At 35.9% G+C, this 20,409-nt stretch overlaps 1 protein-coding gene across 2 annotated transcripts in view; it reads left to right on the forward strand.

Annotated features, from left to right (window-relative positions):
* The window catches only part of LOC112558119, a 44,502-nt gene that overhangs the window by 1,255 nt on the left and 22,838 nt on the right, over positions 1–20,409 (forward strand). The window contains exons 5-29 of one of the 2 annotated variants that reach the window (XM_025228330.1): positions 678–798; positions 1,450–1,501; positions 1,789–1,889; positions 3,315–3,406; positions 3,656–3,702; positions 4,227–4,281; positions 4,492–4,555; positions 6,011–6,092; positions 6,669–6,952; positions 7,143–7,341; positions 8,307–8,518; positions 9,347–9,477; positions 10,128–10,300; positions 11,504–11,649; positions 12,694–12,833; positions 13,318–13,510; positions 13,859–14,001; positions 14,337–14,407; positions 14,724–14,866; positions 15,318–15,487; positions 15,716–15,887; positions 16,147–16,311; positions 16,625–17,034; positions 17,289–17,842; positions 18,452–18,655. In XM_025228330.1, coding sequence (XP_025084115.1) covers positions 678–798; positions 1,450–1,501; positions 1,789–1,889; positions 3,315–3,406; positions 3,656–3,702; positions 4,227–4,281; positions 4,492–4,555; positions 6,011–6,092; positions 6,669–6,952; positions 7,143–7,341; positions 8,307–8,518; positions 9,347–9,477; positions 10,128–10,300; positions 11,504–11,649; positions 12,694–12,833; positions 13,318–13,510; positions 13,859–14,001; positions 14,337–14,407; positions 14,724–14,866; positions 15,318–15,487; positions 15,716–15,887; positions 16,147–16,311; positions 16,625–17,034; positions 17,289–17,842; positions 18,452–18,655 — 4,124 coding nt within the window. Of the gene's footprint in view, positions 1–677; positions 799–982; positions 1,149–1,449; positions 1,502–1,788; positions 1,890–3,314; positions 3,407–3,655; positions 3,703–4,226; positions 4,282–4,491; positions 4,556–6,010; positions 6,093–6,668; positions 6,953–7,142; positions 7,342–8,306; positions 8,519–9,346; positions 9,478–10,127; positions 10,301–11,503; positions 11,650–12,693; positions 12,834–13,317; positions 13,511–13,858; positions 14,002–14,336; positions 14,408–14,723; positions 14,867–15,317; positions 15,488–15,715; positions 15,888–16,146; positions 16,312–16,624; positions 17,035–17,288; positions 17,843–18,451; positions 18,656–20,409 lie in introns of those variants that run through there. The other variant, XM_025228331.1, reaches the window with a different exon arrangement.

Genomic DNA, 20,409 nt, shown 5'->3' on the forward strand with positions numbered 1-20,409 from the left:
GTGCACAAGCAAACGTACATTAGTAAATTTGAGTGGGGTTTTGTTTGTGTGTGTGTGTGTGAGCAAAGGTTTCTATATTCATTTACTGGACTTAAGCTGCAAAATATACAAAATGTCAAACCTAGTTGTCCTCAAAGGAAACATATACTGCTGTTCATGTAATCGACGCGTTTGATCGAGTGGGAACATTATTTCCCCTCTTTCTAACATTAAGCTAAGCAATACTGACTTTCACCCAAGCATTTAACTAACATACATCTTCCAAACATGGGGAATCCACATGCCTTTGTTGCCAGACTATAGTGAAAGTCACCACAGTTACCATGATTCCATCATTCATCACCATGTACATACCCGTCAGCTTTACACTTACTGACGCGGGCTGCGTTGTACAAGTTCGTGGTAAATGTTTGCATGATCCAATCCATAAACTTCGTAGTATGCACAGTTTAAGATGCAAATGCTTGTGTAACGCAGCGAGAGATTTTATAGCGGCCTTGCGTGAAAATAATATCCGAAAAGTTATTTGATTCAGCCCTGCTCTCTTTTGCCACAAGTTCATGGTCAAAACTGCACGCACGACCGATTTCGAAGGAATCAGGTCAGGATGTAAACAATAAAATGACAAAATTAGAATTTATCCATACAATGGATTGATCTGCATTGTCTCGATAAAGGTTCCTATTCACTGTGGATGACAAGGGCAGTGTGCGGTTGGTTCATTGTCATCCTGAAGACCACCAAGAACTCCTCGTCATCAAGAAAGCCGTTGTCAGCATTTTCTCAGTGACAGTGCAGGTGCTTTGTGATTGGCTGAATTTTTCTTTTCAACTCTTTCTTGACCCATTGTTTCAGTCCATACCATTGTTCTGGTAATATACCGATTATGTTTAAGAAATAAAGTCTTCGATAGAAAATTTAGACAAATTACACATACTGCTATAAAATTTTAGGTCTCGAACAGGACAAGTTCGCGGTGCCATGAATGACGTCTTATAAAGGGAATTCATCCAAAACAAATACTAAAGTTATCTTCCTTTAAAATTCCGCGAGATATGTATTTTTTTTTTTTTTTTTTGTAAGTGACGCGAAACGATTACATTAAAAATATTTTCGACTAGAATCTAAAGTTTCCGGTGAATCACTAAGTGAAAATGAATTCCTGTGTCTAGTCACACTGTGACCAATATTTGTTCAGTTTTAGTTTCTGGTTATGCGCACAAATTTAAACGAGGGAATCAAATAGATACAGTGGGTGGGTCTGCATTATGTACGTGTACCCAACTTCGGGGAAAAATTAAACTGCTGGTTCGACTATAATTCTCGAGTCGATAGTGGAGAAAAACTTCCTTTTCCCACCCACATAATTAAGACAAAAATTGGTGCATGGATGGGTGGGGCAGATAAACAAAACATGGGATGTGTATTAATAATTTTGTATCTTTGCAGATAGATGAGACAAGTGATGGGAAATATAGTGCTGTGGATGCAGATCATCTTGGTACTTTTCGTCATATTTAAATCTAGAATAACTGAAGGAAAAGAGCAAAATGATCTCTAGATTAAAAAAAAAAAAATCAGAAATATCATATAATACTAAACCTTCATATCTGGTTTAAAAAAATAAATTTTGAAATTTTATTATCAGTATCTACTCTATCCACAACTGCCCTTCATCGAAATGAATAGCATTATGCATATAATCTGATCGAGTTGCTTTGGTTAATGATCTTTAAAGACTGCATTTAAAATAACCTTTCTTAATATTTTAAAATAACTTCTGTGTAGGTGAGCTTAAGCACACATATAGTATTCAACAAAATTCTCAAGGAATGAAATTGGAGAGAAAACATTTTAGTGCTGAGGATGCTCACAGATTCCATGAAAAGGTCGGTTGCATTTACTGTACCATATTATGTTTTCTGTTTGGCTTTATAACTAATATTGAGGGGGTGATGGTTTACTTGAGGGCATGCGCTATGCCATGATGATGCAAAATGAGGGATGATTGAACCATAAACGTTAGTTGGGCAAAGAGTGTGCTTGACTGAACAGAGGAATTGGGTACAGGTTTACTGAACAGAGGGGAGTAGAGCTGAAAAGATTGAACAGAAGGGAGTGGGGCATGAACTTGAGAACAGCCTGAAATGAAGCAGACAATAGGGATATTTTTGCATGTTTGTACCTGTTTGGCCTTCCTAAGATGTTCACTTTACATTATGATATGCGTCCTGTCCCATCAATACCTATCTCCACTCTACTTCCAGCAGGTAAAGCTCATGGCATCCATGCCCTAAAATAATGGATTTGTTCTTGACAGACTTCAAAGGATACTAAATAATGCTACTCATCTCATCTGCAAACCATCTAGATGTGAACATATATCTCCTATCATTCATTCTCTTCACTGGCTGCCAGTCATAAACCATATACAACCTACAACTTTTCCACTTTGACTTACTCTGCTGTTTCTACCACTGGTCTTCAGTACCTCTCTGAACTCAGTCCCATCTATAGGCCTGCACGACCTCTTCACTCGTCTTTTGACACCAGGCTTCTTTGAGTCCCACTTGTTTAGACAAAGATGTAAGCCCCATTAACTTGAAACAGATTACTTGTCAGCCTTCGTCACTTTGATTCTCTTGCCACCTTAAGTCTAAACTTAAGACATATGTTTTCCGAACTATGACATGTCCTGACCATAACATGTGTTTGTAATTTACTTTGTGTATGAGTAGTGCATGCATGTTGTAGAAGTGAGTGTGTCTGTTATATGTGAATATGGGTGGGTTGTTAATGATTTAGTCTATATATGATTTATGTAAAGCGCTATGAGCAAATCTTTCAAAAGGCACTATATGAATCTTCATTGTTATTATTATTGATACGTGCATCAGACTTAGAAGTCATTTGCACCCTAATTGTGATTCAGGAGTTTGAGTACATGTGAGACAATTTCAGTCTATGTATCTTCTACAATTGATCTGCTAGGCTTTTCTCTGTAATTGTCACTTGCAAATAGCACTTGCTTTATTGATTGATTCTTTCAGATCAAAGAGACATTTATTTTGCAATGTTTCTGCGAAACTCCTGCTTGCAAAGGATCTTGTAAATGTTTGATTTACTAATATGAAGCATACTTAAAGTGAGACCATGCAAATTCATATCCTGAAATTCCCTCTGTCATCTCTGTTTAAAAGTCAATTTTATTTTTTTATGATGATTTCCTGGCCAATTGTTTGCAGCAGCCATTTTAAAATACTTATTAGATTATTTGTAATTAGATTTTGTCATGTTCAAAATTCCTGTTTTAGACAATCCATTATAACCTTCATGGAACTCTGCATACAGCTGAAGCAAAGGACAAAATTCTTTTGAAAGACACGTCCCCGAAGTCTCAAAAAACGTAATTTAAATTTTTATAATTTCAACTCTTATCATTCTGTGTTTATGCTTGTATGAATGCATGCAAAATGCATTATATTGTTTGTTTGTATACATGTATGTTTTCATGCATGTGTGCGTGTGTGTACGTGTGAATGCACATCAACAGAGGTAAATATGCATGGACACATACATGTGGGTGAGTTCATTTTATTTGCGCATACAGACAATGTGTGTATACCTTAAAAGGTACTTTTTGTTTTTTTTCCAGGATACTTTTGCCTGGAGAAATTCCTCATAAAATCACTGTTTCAGGAGGTAAATCAAAGACATTGAATACAATGCATTCAAATTATTAGCATAACCCTCCAGATCAAACTTTAATAGCAAAAGATTTTTTATATCGGAAGCTTGGAGTGTCAAAACCAAATTCATAAGGGACATTGTTTTAAAAATATTTAACTCCTTAATACGTTTTTAATTTTTACAATTCAACTATCGATTTTATAGTACATTTTTACTGGATATTACTGAAAAAACACGCACACGTACAATTCATCTGAAAACATGCTATTAGCTTAGAAATCACAACAAATGCAGAGATGTTTCTGGAAAGTTCAGACTTTATGAACATTTTATCTAAACATTAGTTATGATGCTGCAAGTCAGATACACTGTACACATGCTTAATCATTTTTCAGCATTGCTGTTAAGAGTGTAAAACTGCATGGGTTTTTTCCCCAGTGCTGATTGGAGAATGTAAATTAAAAAAAATAAAATTCATTGTCTCAGTACTTCACTGTAGCTTATTAAGTTCACTGGGGAATATAAATCGTTTCTAGATTTTCCTGATGTTGAGACCTCTGCAACAGTGTCTGTAAAGCTGGATGGAAAAATGTAAGGATTTATTGAACTTTATTTTCACTTCAAGCAGAGATCCTAGTCTTTGATTATTTGTTCAGTAATTGAAATGTTGTATAGCAATTCTATAAAGCTTCTCTTTTAAGTGCATTCTTTGAGTGATTTATGGGTCAACTGTGTGCACATCTTTGAAAAAACTAAAATATTTAAATGCTTAAATTATATTTGTTTGTACATACATTTCAGACCTGCTGTACCACTTCAAAAGATGTTCTATAATCTAAAAGCTCAGAGTCTTTACACAGAAATGGTAAGAAATTGTATTCTATAGATTATTATTCTGTTTGGTGCAAAATGTTTAAAACATTTGTTAAATTTTTTGATTTTTAAAGATACATGTCTTACTAGGAGTTTTTCATTGAGCTCACTGCCAAATGGAGAAAGGCATTAAGTTCGCTATAAATTTCTTATTAATAGAGGCAAAAAGTGTGTTCATTCCTATGTACCTGTGTGCATTTGAACTTGCCTATGCTCATCCCTATCTGAGAATATCTTTTGTGTGATACAATCTTTAGGGTTATTTATAGTTTCATAGACAGCAATATTCCCCCTCCCCCCCAAAAAAAACAAAGAACAAAACAAACACGCACACACTTGATATAAATTGATGTAAACCTACAAAATAATTTATGATTGTCTACAGCAGGAAATGACAAAATAATTTATGATTGTCTACAGCAGGAAATGCAAGTGTTACGCTGCTCCTTGCATGTTTGATGATCTAAGTAGTTTTAGATATTAATACAGTGATACCTCGGTTCTCGAACGCCTTGACTTTCGACCAAATCGGTATTCGACCAGGAAATTCAAGAAAATTTTGTCTTGGAATCCGAACAAATATTTGGAACTCGAACATCCGAACGTCCGAGATGAGCCGAGTTGAGCCGAATGGCGTTCATTCGGCCCAGCGCGCCTTGCTTGCGTCATCAGTGTGAGTGCAGAGAGAGAGAGAGTCATGAAATGTGTGCAAAATGGGCAGAAATCACAAATTTTGTTGAACAACATCACCCTGATAAAGTGGTAGCAAATAGAGCAGTTAACATTTTTAATGACAAGGTTATGTCCACTTTCCGCAAAATTTTGCAAAGGAGAAAAAAACAGCAAACAATTGACAAATTCTTCCGTAAAGAAATCAGACAAGCAACTGCAGAGCAAGATTCTGATTCTCCTCAGCAAAAGATACAGAGAACAGAAACACCCGAAGAGCAGTTACCCTCTGTTTTTATTGAAGAGGACTCCCCTTCAAAACAATAACCATCCCCCTACCCTCCTTCCTCCACATTCATTCGCTCCTGCCATAAAGTTTGGTACAGGTACAGTAAATGAAACACAATTTACTGTACTGTACTGTACATTTTATTTATTTATTTTTTTTTTTTTTGCTTTAATAAATACACTTTTATTTCTTATTTCTTGTTGAGACTCATGTTTTTCTACATATTATATACAAATTAGGCCAGTAAATAGGCATTTTCTGGGGCTTGGAACGAATTAATACAGTTTCCATTATTGCCTATGGGTTTCATTGCTTCGGTTCTCGAACAATTTGGTTCTCGACCGTCCTCCCGGAACGAATTATGTTCGAGAACCGAGGTATCACTGTATTCTAGATAAAATGTTCCCAGATGTCAAGATGCATTTAATTATTTAAATCTTACAATATGACTATATTTTCCTATCATGACATAGTACTTCCTCTGTGCAGAAAAAAGACAAACTTCAGCTAAATCAAATTAAAAAAAATATCAGCAAGAGTTTTGAATGCATCCATGAACACCCAGATAAAGGTAAGTCATGAAGGGGAGTTCACTATCGTCTCTTTAAATATGCAGTTCATGTAGATGTACAGTTTTATTTGGGTCAAATGTAAAGCGCTACTTGTGAAACATACCAGGGATGTAAAAGTAATGACTAATAAGTCAAGCTCAGGTAGCGGTGCACCATAGGTCCAGATCAACTTTGATGGAGTGGCTGATAAACTGCAGATGATAAAGTCAGTGGAGTGAAATTGTGATTGTTAAAGACTTAAGGGAGAATTGTGGAAGCTATTGAAATGGTGACATTAGAAAACCTTACTAAATCACGTAGAGAACTCTTCATTAAGTGCCAGATCTGTCAAAAGTGATAAGCTCAATTAAGGGGAAAAACATACAGTCGTGGGAGAAAAAAAGATTGCTTTATTATTATTAGTTTACAGGGCTTAATTCTCTTATCTGTTTTGTCCCAAATAAAACTATAGTCATGTTTAGAAATATCTCTAAATTAAATTTCTAAGTTCTCTTCTAACAATACCTTTGAAATTAAGTTTCTAGTTTCCCAAGATATTCTTGAGCTTATGAACAATCACATTAATCTATGTTTAGATGACCTGAACAGATCCCTCTGCATCAACACACTTCGAGAACTGCTTCACTCTCTGAATCCAGATGATTACAAACAACTTGTGGATGGTATTCTAGGAATCAGCTGCCAAGGAAATGATTCATGTGAGGATAGGCGCCTGGTTATCATTGATGTAGTTGCACGAATAGGTGATGAGATGTCACAACGGCTACTCATAAAACATGTCCTCTCCCAGGAAGAACCAGAGAATGAGGAACTACGGAGAGTATTTATTCACTGTGCTGCTTTGAAACATCCAGAGAAGGTGACTGCAATGAAGTAGTCGGTCAATAAAATATGAGACTTTAAAAATAAAGGAATGAAATTGACAATTTTTATCACTTTATTGTTTTTTAAGCAAGAAAATATAAACAGTGCTGTAACTTATACATTTAAATGTGAACCTTTTAATGCTTTTTTTCATGTACTATATAGTATCACATTTTTGTATTTAGATTTTTGTGCTTGCTGTGGAAAGCTTTTGCTTTGGAAAAAATGGTGAGCATCATGGGTCACGAATCATGACACTTACCCAAAGTCGTGCCTGCTTGGCTCTTGGAAGCCTTATTCGACACTTAGAAAACAGAGGGGACCATGATCAGGCTAGTCAGCTAGCTGAACATCTGGAGACATGGCTTGACAAACATGGAGAAGGTCATTATAGATTTATTGATCCATTTGTTAACATATTTGGAAATATTACTACATTCTAGTATTTTGGTTAATTTTAGTTTTTTTTTAAAAGCAAGATTTAAAGATAATTGTAGAACGGAGACTATAGATATCTAATTAAGAAAACAAAAAAGGAATCCACCAAAAAGTTGAAAATGAAAACATTGTATGCTGGTGGTAGCTAGGTTGGGTTTTTTTTTTAATCTTGGGCTAAATAGTGATTAGTTTTAAAATTTGCAAGGAATGGTTAAAAAATGATAAAAACAGTTTATGGTAATTGAAGTAAACTAATGTAATTTTTATGGAGAACCAAAAGAAGAAAAAGAACATCATAGAATTATTTTGTCTTTGATTCTGGTCATCGTTTTTCACACGATTTCGTTAATGTAATTGTAACCATATTTCTTAAAAAAGGTTTATGTAACCTATATAGTAAGCTAGTCATCACTGTCTTTCGTGTGATTATTTTAATCTGTAATCTTGGTTTAGTAAAGCTGTGTTAATGTTTGGAAGAGAATTTGAGAAGAATATAAATGCTGCTACTTGTAAAAAATATGTATCTTGCTGAGACTGTGTCTAGGAGTAACATCCTTTTTGTTTTTACTCATAAAATCTTTAATGGCTTAAAAGACCACAGTGAAATATATTAAAAAACACAGCTATATTAAGGACTAAAAAGCAAATGGGAACCATCAACAAAAAAAATTAGTATTTCACTCATTTGGAATCTGATCTTAACATTCAAAATCTGTTAGGAATATATAAAATGTATGTATTTTATTCAAATCATTAATAATAAACTATAAATGCAAAGACTAATGAAAATAATAATTAAAAGTTTAAAACTTATGGAAATTATTTTATACAACATTATATTGTGTGACTAAAGGTCAATTATTAATATTCAATGGTTATAAAAGATATTGTAGCACCTTCTCAATGTACAGGTGACAATCATGTGAGCAAACGTGATACATGGCTTCATGACACGGACAACGAAGATCACCATATCAGTAAGGCAGTTCTGCTACACACTCTTGGCAATGCAGCTCTAAACCGTTCTAAGCGCCATATCATCAACCATGCACTACCCAACAGAGGCCATCAGATGTGGCGCCGTGCTGCTCTAGATGCTTTGAGACATTATAAGTGTGAAGAGGTGAGCAGTGGCATTGCCATCTTGATCAAGTCATTTTGTGCTCTTTGATCTCTAGAACAGTAATAAGGTCTTCCACTTTCTTCTCTCCTTGATTGGCTTTCTCATCTGTTCCATGTCTGTGGATGTCATCTGTTCTTCCATTGTTTATTGATACTATTATTTTAAGGCACTGACGAGCAAAACTAAATGGTTGAGACCTACGCATCCCTATTTTAGCAGGAGACATTTAACATGAATAGATAGCATTGGTCATCATGTTCAGCTGAAGAAAGAAGCTTGACAGAATGCAAAAGCTGTCAATGCATAATTGTTGGAGAATGAGGTGTTTTTGTTCAGAGACTATTACACTTTGGAAAATTTATGAGAAACTTTGTAGTCTGGTACATTTCACTGTGCCCACCCAGCAACTGTTCAGCAGAAAAGAAAGGGAGAAACTACCAAAGAATGGGGTTGGGGATCCACCTTCCACATGCTGTGTCCTAGACATGGGGAACCACTTATGTTCACTGTCCCCATGGCTATGAAGCTATGGTGCACTTTGATAGTGACTACTCTTATTGCAATCTCTCAATATTTGCATTTTCTGTGAATCTCTGTTGAAGTTTTTAATTCTTCATTGTTGAATCTTAATATTCTGAATGAAAATATTCATTTTAAAATCTTAGGTAAATATAATTATTATGACATCAGTAAATTAGACTTCAAAATCATTAGAATTTGTAAAAGTTGAAAAAACTACCATATAGGACCAGTAACTCTCCTCCATAACAATTTTTACATGTTTTTAAATATTATAATGTTATTTTGATGATAAATGGTTTCTGACAGAGTGCTGCAGCTGTTCTAAGGAGTCTCCTTCATGAAGACACTCACAGTGTCCATCGAATGGCACTCAGTATCTACATCAAACACCCTTTGCGTCATCGTGTGTCAAAGGAGCAGGAAAATGCCATTTTGAGGTCAGAGGAGAGTATTTTTATAAGACAATAAAAATGGAAACAAGTAGTTATTATCAGCAAAAAAACAAAAAAGTCAGCTAATTTTACTTGTTTTGCTGCAAGCTTAATGTCAAATATACAGAAGTGCCAAAATTAAAAGAAGTCTGTAATATTTTATTTTTTGAGCAATGAGATGTTAATTCTATTTTCTGTCCCTCTTTCTTAGCAACTGGACTATATTTGTTATGAATGTCTCTACAACTGTGCTGATTATCTTTCTTCCCACCTCACCACTTTCTCCTGCCCACTTCATTCCACAACTGATACCCTCAAATCCCACATTCCCCCCACACCATGTTGAATTACCCCACATACTCTTTTCTTCTGGATAGAAAGTCTTTTCTTTCATAGGTCCCTTTTGCTTGGAACACTCTCCACTTTCCAGGCCACCTCTTTAACTGGTTTCAAGAGGCAGATTACACCTCACCTTTTAAGTAACTTCCCAGCATTTTGAACTGTTTCATGGGATCAGTGTGCATCTCCTCAACTTAAATAACTAAATCAACCATGCAAGCCAAATGAAAGCACAGTTACTCTTTTATAACGTGTGATATTTTCCAGGTTCATTTCCTTTTTTTTCAGTCTGTTTTTTTTCTTTTACTGAAAAACAGCCATCAGTACACTTACCCTGCAGTAGCTAGGGTGAAAAGAAGCCTGCTGGATAAAGTATTATTCAAGTTTAAATTGGCCCTGCCACCACTGGACTGGAAGAAGGAGGTTGGATCACGAAGTATTGGAGCAAGTTTTGGCATCTCCTTTGAAAATGGAATTGAAGGTCAATTTGGTGAGTGGCCTTTTTCTTCTTGAAAGTAGCTGTTCAGTCCAAGACAAAAGACATTGTTACCAGTTTGATTCATACCTAGTTTTGATGATAGGTATTCAGAAAAATTCTAAAGTAGCCTTTTTTATATTTTCCTAATTCTTTTTTATCATTGATGGTAATGGTGCATGTACATCACAATGAAGGATTTGTGAAGATGGTGTGTGGACAAACTTTTTATAGGCTAGCACATCTCGTTGACAAATCTCATCACATGGTAGCTGAGAAAGAAATGGTGAACTATAAAGAGTTTAAGATGGAGTTTGGGGATGGGGGGAGAGTCACCATCATCAACCTTTTATACCATACATGCCATTGAGATAAGTAAACTGAAAACTTCACTTACCATCAGATAAAATATGCAGTTCATAAGAAAATCATTTGTTGTACAAGAGTTTACTCAACTTTTATTGCCCATTGGAAAGGTGGGGATGTTGACACATCAGCTGGTGTTGTGGATCCTTCACATTCCAGTTGATAGCAGAGTATATGTCAGTAGAACTTTCACTGACATTGTAACAATAGTTTCTCAAAGATGTGCCCCTGCACACTTTAATTATGTCATTATGAAAGGAGATACTGTATCTCATAAAATTCTTTAATGATCAGTAGCCTTGTCTCTTTTCTGAAGATCAGTAGACAACCATGATTTTGCTTTGGATGAATTTTTAGACAGATTTGATGATAATGTCTTTAAATTAAACATCACCAAAGCCAAAAGAAACTGTTTCTGGTTTATCTAATATTAGAGCCACAACTGCATACTGTATCATTTGTAATGTGGCCTTTTGAGAATGTGATACATACAAGTTCCTGGGTATGACCTTTTATAAAGATGTCATGAATTGGTCATAATAACATATCTTTCTCTTCAGGATGAAAGATATTTTTTCTGTCAGCCATACAAATGTTTTCTATAAGCCTCACGTAGACAGGGTAATGTGCTTTTCTTTCATGTGATTTTTCCACAACTTATTCACCCATGACAAATTCATATCATTGTGAGCTGATAAACTGTAAATTTAGACAAATAACATTGTACTGTTTGTATTATACCAACTTTGTTAAACAAGGTCTCATATATATATATGTGTGTGTGTGCATGTGTTATTTACATATTTATTTAAAGTCATTCTTTATATACTGGCTTTCATTTGTTTACTGCAGAGGTCCTGAGCGGATATGTGGATGTAAATATTCATGACAAGTTGTGGGCAGAGGCTCATGTGGGCCTCATTAACAGACAGTGGGATCTGCTGCTAATTGAAGCTTGCTATAAGGGCCGACTTTCCTACAATATGAACATCGTAAAGGTGAGGATCTTTCTAAGAGTATGAACAGCGTTAGCTGAGAATCTTATAATGTGTGAACATTATAAAGAGAAAGATTTTTCCCCTTCATTATGAATTTTACACAGGTAAAAATATTTCTTGCCATTTAAACATCTTGGAAGGGAGGAACTTTCCTAGAGTATAAACATGATAAAGGGGAGGATCTTTTCTATGATATGATCATAATTATTAATACTGTTGAATCTTTCTTGCACTATAGACATTATTTCTACAATTGGTTTATCATAAATGTTAGAAATTTGATCTTTCCTACAATATGAATGCCTTTGACCGCATTGTTAACCCAGTTTCCCATTGAAGTTTCCCATTGGGTGAAGGGAATGGGTAAGGCAGTGAAACAGCCAGTCTGTGATGCAAGACTAAAGTGGTGTACTTGTCATGTCAAGTGTCTGTTGCATAAGAGAATGAAAAAGTCTCATATGCTACCAAAGAAATTGCCTGTTGGAGGAATTTTTGTCAGCATGAAAGTGTTGTTTGCTTGTGTTGGCTGCAGGTGCACAAGCTGTCTTAGGCTTTTCGTTAAAGAGCAATTACTTGGTGAGGCTCTTGAACATAATAAAGATTAAGATATATCCTTATGTATGAACATTATAAAGATGAGGATCTTTTCCTTCAACATGAACATAATGAAGGTGAGAACATTTTCTTAGATAAATAATACAACGAGAAAGATTGTAAATAACAACTGTCAGTACTTTTATGTGTTTTTCATTTTGTACATTTAATAATCTTTTTAGTCACAAGGCTGTTTCTTGTCTCATTTTTTTCATAATAAATCGTTTTTGGTTACCCAGTACCACAAAACACACACAAGTAAGCACGGTTTGTCAAGAGACATTTTATGAAGGAACCAAAAGAATAAACATGTGCATGTGATTTTCTAGCTTTAAAAAAATTCATTGGAGATTTGCTCTGTTATATTTCTGACTAGATCCTCTAAGAGATGTTTGTGGTTTATGAATAACGTGCTTTTAATTACAAAATCTACTGTTAAATAAATATCAGGACTTCACAGTTGGATTGTATGAAGACATCGCTAGTGCCTTTGACCACATTTTAAACCGGATCTTAGAACCCATGGAGAAGGTGACCAATGAGATTGCCTCCATGTACCAAGATCCAAAAACAAATCAATCAAAGAGTGGGTTAGTAACAACAATGTTAAATGGAGAGTTATAAAATGATAATTCATTGCAAGTGTTGCTCATAATCAGTCTTTACATGTCAGCCCATTTACATATGTTGTTAAAACAACCATAGGGCAGAAAACTTTTAGATACATATACAAATTCCAATATGCAAGGCAAAATAGTTTCTTTACAAGCAACATAGATTCTGTGTTATCTTTATCCTTGAGGACTTCCAACTAATAAATGTCGATATATATACACACAAGCATTCTATACCTAGGATTTGCAAAAAAATATTTGGTTTAAACATCATAATATGTTTAATAGCTTAATATCTTATATCATATGACTTGATATTTATAAATAGTCTAGATTATTTTTAGACGTGACTCTTTTCATCAGGTATAATAAGCAAGAATATTTTGTCTGCACCTTGCACTGTCCAGTCATAGCCAAATTCAGATAGAAATACATCAAAAAATCATCTCTGTGGTTGCAGATTTGAGCCTCTTGCACAAGAAGTGAAACAGCTACCTGTGAAAACAGAGGAAGCCTTGCAAACAACAGTTGATCTGACGAAAGCAGCTGAAGCCTTGAATGGCATGCCTATTGTCACAAAGATTCAACAGTTAGCAGCTCGTGCACAATCCTTAGTGGAAGATGTTCATAATGAAGCTACAGATTTATTTGGGGTAAGAATTTATATTTTGTGTGTAATTTGTGATGTCAGATTATAAAGAAGGGTCATTCTTACTGTCCTCAATTTCCACCAGTGCAAAACAATTTAAAATCATCAGCAGGTTAACATATGTACTGAAAGTAAACATTTTTCTTTGTAAGTATCTTTTATTTTTATATTTATTTTCTGTGAAGTTCGAGTTAGGCGACCCTGCAAGATGTCTTCTGTAAAGTTCTGAAGAAGCTACATTATTCATTTATATTGCAGTTCATTACTCGGTATTCACCTGGTGATCAGATATGATTAAATGTATAAAAAATAAGCTGTAGCATAGATATTTTAAAAAAATTGTTGGTGATAGAACATTGTGGACACTGCATCCACGGCATTACCATATGCTGAAAAGGAGATCAAGAACTCTATAAATATGGTTATGAGTGGCCTTCGTAAAGCCAGTGAGGCACCACAGCAGGCCTTGAACTTTATACAGAAGGCACAAATGGGGTGAGCAGTTTTTAAAGGCTGTTGCCTTTGCAAGAGATCAAAACTATGATGTCACAAAATGAAATGAATATATTTAATGAACACATTCTTCCAGCTCTGTCATTTGTGATAGCTTTGCTTTTGAGAGCTTTCAAATTCTCATGGTTTTACCAGTTTTTGTTAGTCATCTTTGTAGATTTGTATTGAAAGAATACATATTCTTACAATTTTTAAATAGTTTTTGTAGATTATTTGCAAGAGAGGAGGACATGACTAGTTAGTAAAGAGACAATTTTATGCGCATCACTTATGAGGATTTTCTTATGTATGCGGAATGCCTGTTAAACTCTCTGAAGGTACCACATGTCTTTGCAAATAATACTGGAAGGAAACAGCATCATAAAGCAGGCAACATCAGCTGTCACAGGTACCCAGTATTCCACGAATTTGTTGAATGTTCCATCTTTGTTATTTTACTGCTGAAAGATTTTATGCACTTTCAGTTATGCCTTATGATGATTTCCTCAGACAAAACTGAATATCTGACATGGGATTATCTGTAAAGTGGGCACATACTGTATAAAATTATTAATGTTTTGATGTCATATATGCAAGATTGTACAATAGTAGTAACACTTCGGTGCTTAGTAATTAAATTTGTGGAGTTAGGTTGTTCAGAACACAGCAACAGGATAGAGGACTTATTATGATTTTCATGTCAGATAAGCACATTTCTTTAACAGGAAGTCGAAGCTCGTTTATGAACTCTGGACATGAGCTCAGTGACATTGTTGAGATGACCAGACAGCTGGTGAGCCAGCTGAAAGCTAACCATGCACGACGGAAGAGAGATGCTAACCCATTTGGTGAAACATGGGAAAGAGATGTGTGTATTCTTTCTTTCCATCTGTATTTGATTCATCTTTTCCTCATAGAAATGAGCAGGCTGAATAAATAATTGCATTTACTGTTACCTGACTTACCTGTCACCTTACATTTCTGTTTTTATTTATTCTCACATGAATCTTGGTCTTTTTTTTTTTTTTTTTTTTTTTTTTTTGGAAGAAGGAAATGGGCATAATGATTTTTTTGCTCGAAATCTGTTTTTGTCATCCTCTGCTGTGGTTACCATGACTCCACTCACATAAATATTTGCTGAATACTATTGACTTTAAATGAAAAGACATGTTTCATTTTGAGAAAACATTCCAAATAGATAGCTTTAGTAAAATTCTGCCATCCTAATGGCTTTAAATTGTGCTTAAATATATTCTATGCTGTCTTAAAAATGAATAATGTCAATAAACATACCTTATACCATGTTTTGGAATCAACAGCATTCAGGGCTGGACAGAACGCTTAACTCACTTTATGAGAAAGCTGACAAAATGGTAGCAAAGATTACTGATCTTGTTAACAACAGCTCCCGAAGTCTTCAGGAGGGTTTGAACAGACATTCATTATATACTGAAATCCTGAAGAACGGTTTTGAGTCCTTTAAAGAGGGGTGAGCAAATTTTAATTGTAGAAATCTATCTTTCTTTCACTCATCAACACATACGGTATAACACATAGAAAAATGCTTGCATGATTTGTAGCACTTCCAACAAACTTTGTCTTTTATGATTTCAGTGACAGCATGTCATAAAAGTTGAGAACAAAAATTATACATCTAAATAGAATAAGCTGTCTTATCTCTCTTTAAAGATAAGTAACAGCATTATATCTTCTGCAGAATTGACATGGCTGTATCTCGCATTAGTGCACTCTTTGGTACGAAATTTTTTCCTGGATTTCCCAATCAACGGCGACCCTGTGATTCCACCTGTGGATGTGGTTACTTTCCAACAGACTGTTCTCGTTATGGTCATCCTGGGCTGGACCTTAAGTGGGATAGCGATTGGAAGGTGACATATACTATTGATGATCACTATAAAAATGCTTCCTTTATTGGGTTAGAAATTGTAAATATAGAAGAGAGTGTTTGTGTGTGCGCGCTTCATGCAAGTGCACACACACAGGCATGCATTTGAATTGCTCTAAAAGGAAAATTTTTAAATTGCAGCAAATGCAATAATATGAAACAAATAGGGATGAATTTCTGCTTTAGAATTGAAGATAATAAATTCAGCAAAAGAACTTTTTCTCTCTCCCTTCAAACTTCAGATTCCTAGTCCAGTGTCTGGGATGATGTATCCTGCAGACAGAGGTGCAGTAAAAATTCAGCCAAAGACTCAAGGTCTTACCAATTATGAGATCATCCTCTCAAATATCATCATTAATGAGTCTTATCATCTTCATGAAGATGGTGTATTTGTAAATTCTGGTGATGTAAGTAGTACTTGAAAGTGTGAATAATAAAAATGTTTCTGTTTATGATCATAAAATTTTGAAGATGTCGAATTGTAATTTTTGTCAAAATCTTTGTAATTTTTATTTTAGCCTTTGCTTCATTTTCTTATTTGCTATGAATCCTTAATTAAATAGATTTAGCTATTTTAAAATGTAAATTATTTAATTTTTACTTCATTTTTGTTGTTATTCTTGAAAAGTGAATTGCAGGCATACTAGTGTGATTTTAAATGTCGAGGTCATGTTGAAAAAAAGTCTTGCATTGTACAAGAGTGGCCTGGCTCTTCCACAGATCATTGCTGTACCTCTAGGAAATAATGGGTGTGAAGAGTCACATTTTCACATAGCAATGAGAAGAATTTCTAATGAAACTGAAAATCATCTTTGCTATTACGTGGATCCTTCACCATACCTTGACCGCATGGAGCCAATCCCTACATGGCACCAGGAGTGTAAGGACTTTACTTTCAAGCACATAGGACAGGTTATTGACTTCCACAATCTGACTAAAGGTTTTCAAAACTTTTTACAAATACTGAAGGATTTTGCTGTGGATGAAGGTAAACAACTATTAGTAAAAGAATTAAAAAATGTGCCAACCAGCAGTTTATTTGGACCCTTGAAGAGTATTGCTGGGAAACTAATCAGCGATATTGACCCTGTTGCTGGCAACCTAAAAAACCTGTTTACATCAGGTACCAAGTGAGTAATGCTTTCTTTTGAGAATTTCCACATTATTCATGAATTTATAAAAATTCTTTTGCATGAAACAAAATTATTCTTCGTAAATGTTGAAGAAGAAAATAACTGTAACAGTCACTTCATCTTTGCCTGTACTACACCATGATAATCTCTCTCCTCTTCTCCAACCAAATTATTAATGCTTATTCACATTTATTTCCTTTTTACTGGTCTTCTGACTTTTAATTACAGTTTCATGCTTACTTTCTTCACAGTGCTGCAAAAAATTTCTTTCAAAACATTTCAAGTGTACACTTCTCATTGGGGAAGATAGTGAACCTGACAGACAATGCCATTGGCAGTCTTACAAACGGGCAGCTTAAAGAATCCCTGAACAGAGTGATGGGTGTCATCCACACAGCACAAAACATTGTCAGACAGCCTGCTGTCAAAAATATGACATCAATGGCCATGGGAGCCTTACAGCGAGTTTTGTCTTCACGCCAAGCTCGGCTGCCATCAGGAATACAGTCTTTGTTGCAGCCACAGAATCGCAGCAAACAGGATGTGATGAATGCTTTTGCTGGCATTGGAATGCATGTGCTTTCCTCTGTGATGACTGGAGGAGCCGACAAGTCTCCCCCTCATTCAGGACAAGGCTGTGTTGTGGACACTTTGCTCAAAACGGTTATGCAGTCTGGGATGGAAAAGCTTGGTTCAACATTAGGAGTTAACACTAGCCAGCTGGTTGAACTCTCATCTAGAATGGTATCCAGTGTCAGTGGGAGGCTTAACCTAATGACTGCGCTGAAAGCCAGTGTCTGTCAACGTAAGACTATGCTTCTTACTTATGCCTTGACTTGGTCATAATTATTTCTCTGGGTCTGCATTTATTATCTACAAGCAGATCTATGTTATGCAATGTTTTCTTTTGCTAACACATATCTGTTTCTTCAATGTTGCTACTGCATTTGACTATGGTGCAGAACATCATTGGTCTGAAGCTTGCTTGGGTCTTAGTCAAGAAAACTCTACTTGGTGACCCATCAGCTATCCAACAGAAATGGGTACTTGAATTATCAGGGGAGGTAAAGGTAGCAAAAGGAGAGGGCTATCTCCCATCTTCCACAAGACATGCCCTAGACACAGTGAACTCCTTATATTTACAGCTCCTACAGCCAGAACTATGCAACTTTTTTATCTTCACTTTTACTAAAATAATACACAGCTCCTCACTTTTACAGCAGTTTCCATTTGCAGTGGTCAGGTTTTGCTAAGGTTCAAGACCTATTGCTATGAAAGACCAGCAATTAATTACTTACAAAATCAGAGATGCTATAATATCATTGAACTTAATCATAATAACATCTCCGATGAATTTTTTTTTTTGTGCATCATAGTTTAAACTATTTGTCTCTTTTTTTTATATATGCAACAGAGTGTCCATCTTTTGGCAACGCACTGGCTCAGTCTGCGGGAGCAACATGTATGCCGCACAAAGATTGCTTAGGCTTTGAGTGTGATGCAGAGTTTAAGTGGCGATCTCAAAGTGACAAACTTAGCATTATTATTAAAATTCTGCGCATGGAACAGAAAGTCAACATCACTGTTGGTGGTCATCATTTTGCTATAACATCAAATCGTAAGTTGCTTAGAGATAATTTTAAAAAACACTGTTATTTCCTTGGTTTGTTTCTTGTCTGTATGTGACAAGCAAATGACAATTAATGGCTTCTTGTGGTGAGTTTGGTCCTTGTTACCCCTTGAGGAGCACAGGGCCGCAACAACACATTGCCAGCGGAGCCGGTTTTGGACAGCCCCCTTCAGTAGGGCCCATGTGGTTCCAACGTCCTTTGACTCGCTTTTTTCTGTTCCTTTCCAAGTCTTCTTTGGTCTCCCAACTCTCCTCTTCCCCTGAGGATTCCAGTCAAGTGCCTGCTTGTCAATCGTGTCAGCTGGTTTGCACAGGGTGTGTCCTATCCAGCCCCATTTGCGCTTTTTGATGTTTTGGCTAGTGGCATTCTGGTTGGTTCTTTTCCACAGGCTGCCGTTGGAGATCTTTTCAGGCCATCTTATTCCCAGAATATGGTGTAGGCATCGGTTGGTAAAGGTCTGGAGCTTGTTGTCAGTGGTGTTTGTCACTCTCCAGGTTTCAGAACCATGCAGTAGGACTGCCTTCAAAATGGTGTTGAAGACGCGGGTCTTACTGAGGAAGGATAATGTTCAGAAGTTCCAGATGGGGCGTAGGCTGTTGAAAGCATGCCTGGCCTTGTTGATGTGGCTTTTAATGTCATCATCCGCTCCACCATCCTTGTTGACAATGCTCTCCAGATACTTGAAGCGATCTGTTTCCAAGATGTACACTCCTTGAAGTTGGATTGGGGGTTCCTGCTTGTTGTTGATCCTCATCACTTTTGTCTTTCTGTTGACCTTTAAGCCAGTCTTCTCTGCTTCCTCGGCTAGCTTACTCAGTTTGGTTTGTGTATGTTGTTGTCGATGAGATATGAGACTAATGTCATCTGCAAAGTCCAGATCCTCTAGCTGTTTGGTGAAGGTCCACTGGATACTGGTGTTGTCATGGGTTGTCTTGTGCATAATCCAGTCTATGACCATGAGGGGCTACTTGTGAACTACAGATAAAATGATAGTTTAACATACAGTGAAGCACACAGTTAAACACTTAAGCAGCAGCATACAGGCTACACAGTAACAAACATCCCAGAGCATGGATGAAGATAGATGTTTAACAAATATGTGAATGAATTATACATAGTTACAAAAAGTATTTTACTTGTTTTATTTACTAGCTGATGCTTTGCCAACATAAGGTTTTTCAGTTATATAGAATGTATCCATGATAAACTGCATAAAACAATGTAATGTGAAATGTATTTATTATAGGAGTTACAGACATTTATGCATTGTATATGCCCCACCAAGTAGAGTTCTTTCCCTTGCTCATTTGTCTGACAAAGTATGAAGGGCAACAGACATGTGTAACAGGATAGATGGGGATTGCTTTCCTGAACAAACACAACACTCTCATGGTTTCCAAGTCCTTTTACTTTAATGCCAGTCGATAGTTCTGGCTAATGCAAAACATCCACATCACACACTCGATCATGCTCTTGATGAGTCATAGCTCTCACCTCTGCGCTGTCCCCTCATGTTCTGTCCTCCTGCCCTCTTTCCCTCTGTGCATGTGCATGTTTGTGTGCGTGAGTATGAGTGCCATGTTCCATAGTACTATACAAGAATGGTCAGATGGGTCTGATCTGGCAGTTTAAATAAATGAACTTGCAAAAAAAATTAACATGAGAGTCATTAGAAATTTATAGCACTTTAGTAAAAATGAGTCGAACATCTTCCTTGTTCTTTCTTTTATCATAATTTTGC

This window comes from Pomacea canaliculata, linkage group LG2 (assembly GCF_003073045.1).
Source record: "Pomacea canaliculata isolate SZHN2017 linkage group LG2, ASM307304v1, whole genome shotgun sequence".
In the NCBI taxonomy this organism is placed as follows: Eukaryota; Metazoa; Mollusca; class Gastropoda; order Architaenioglossa; family Ampullariidae; genus Pomacea; species Pomacea canaliculata.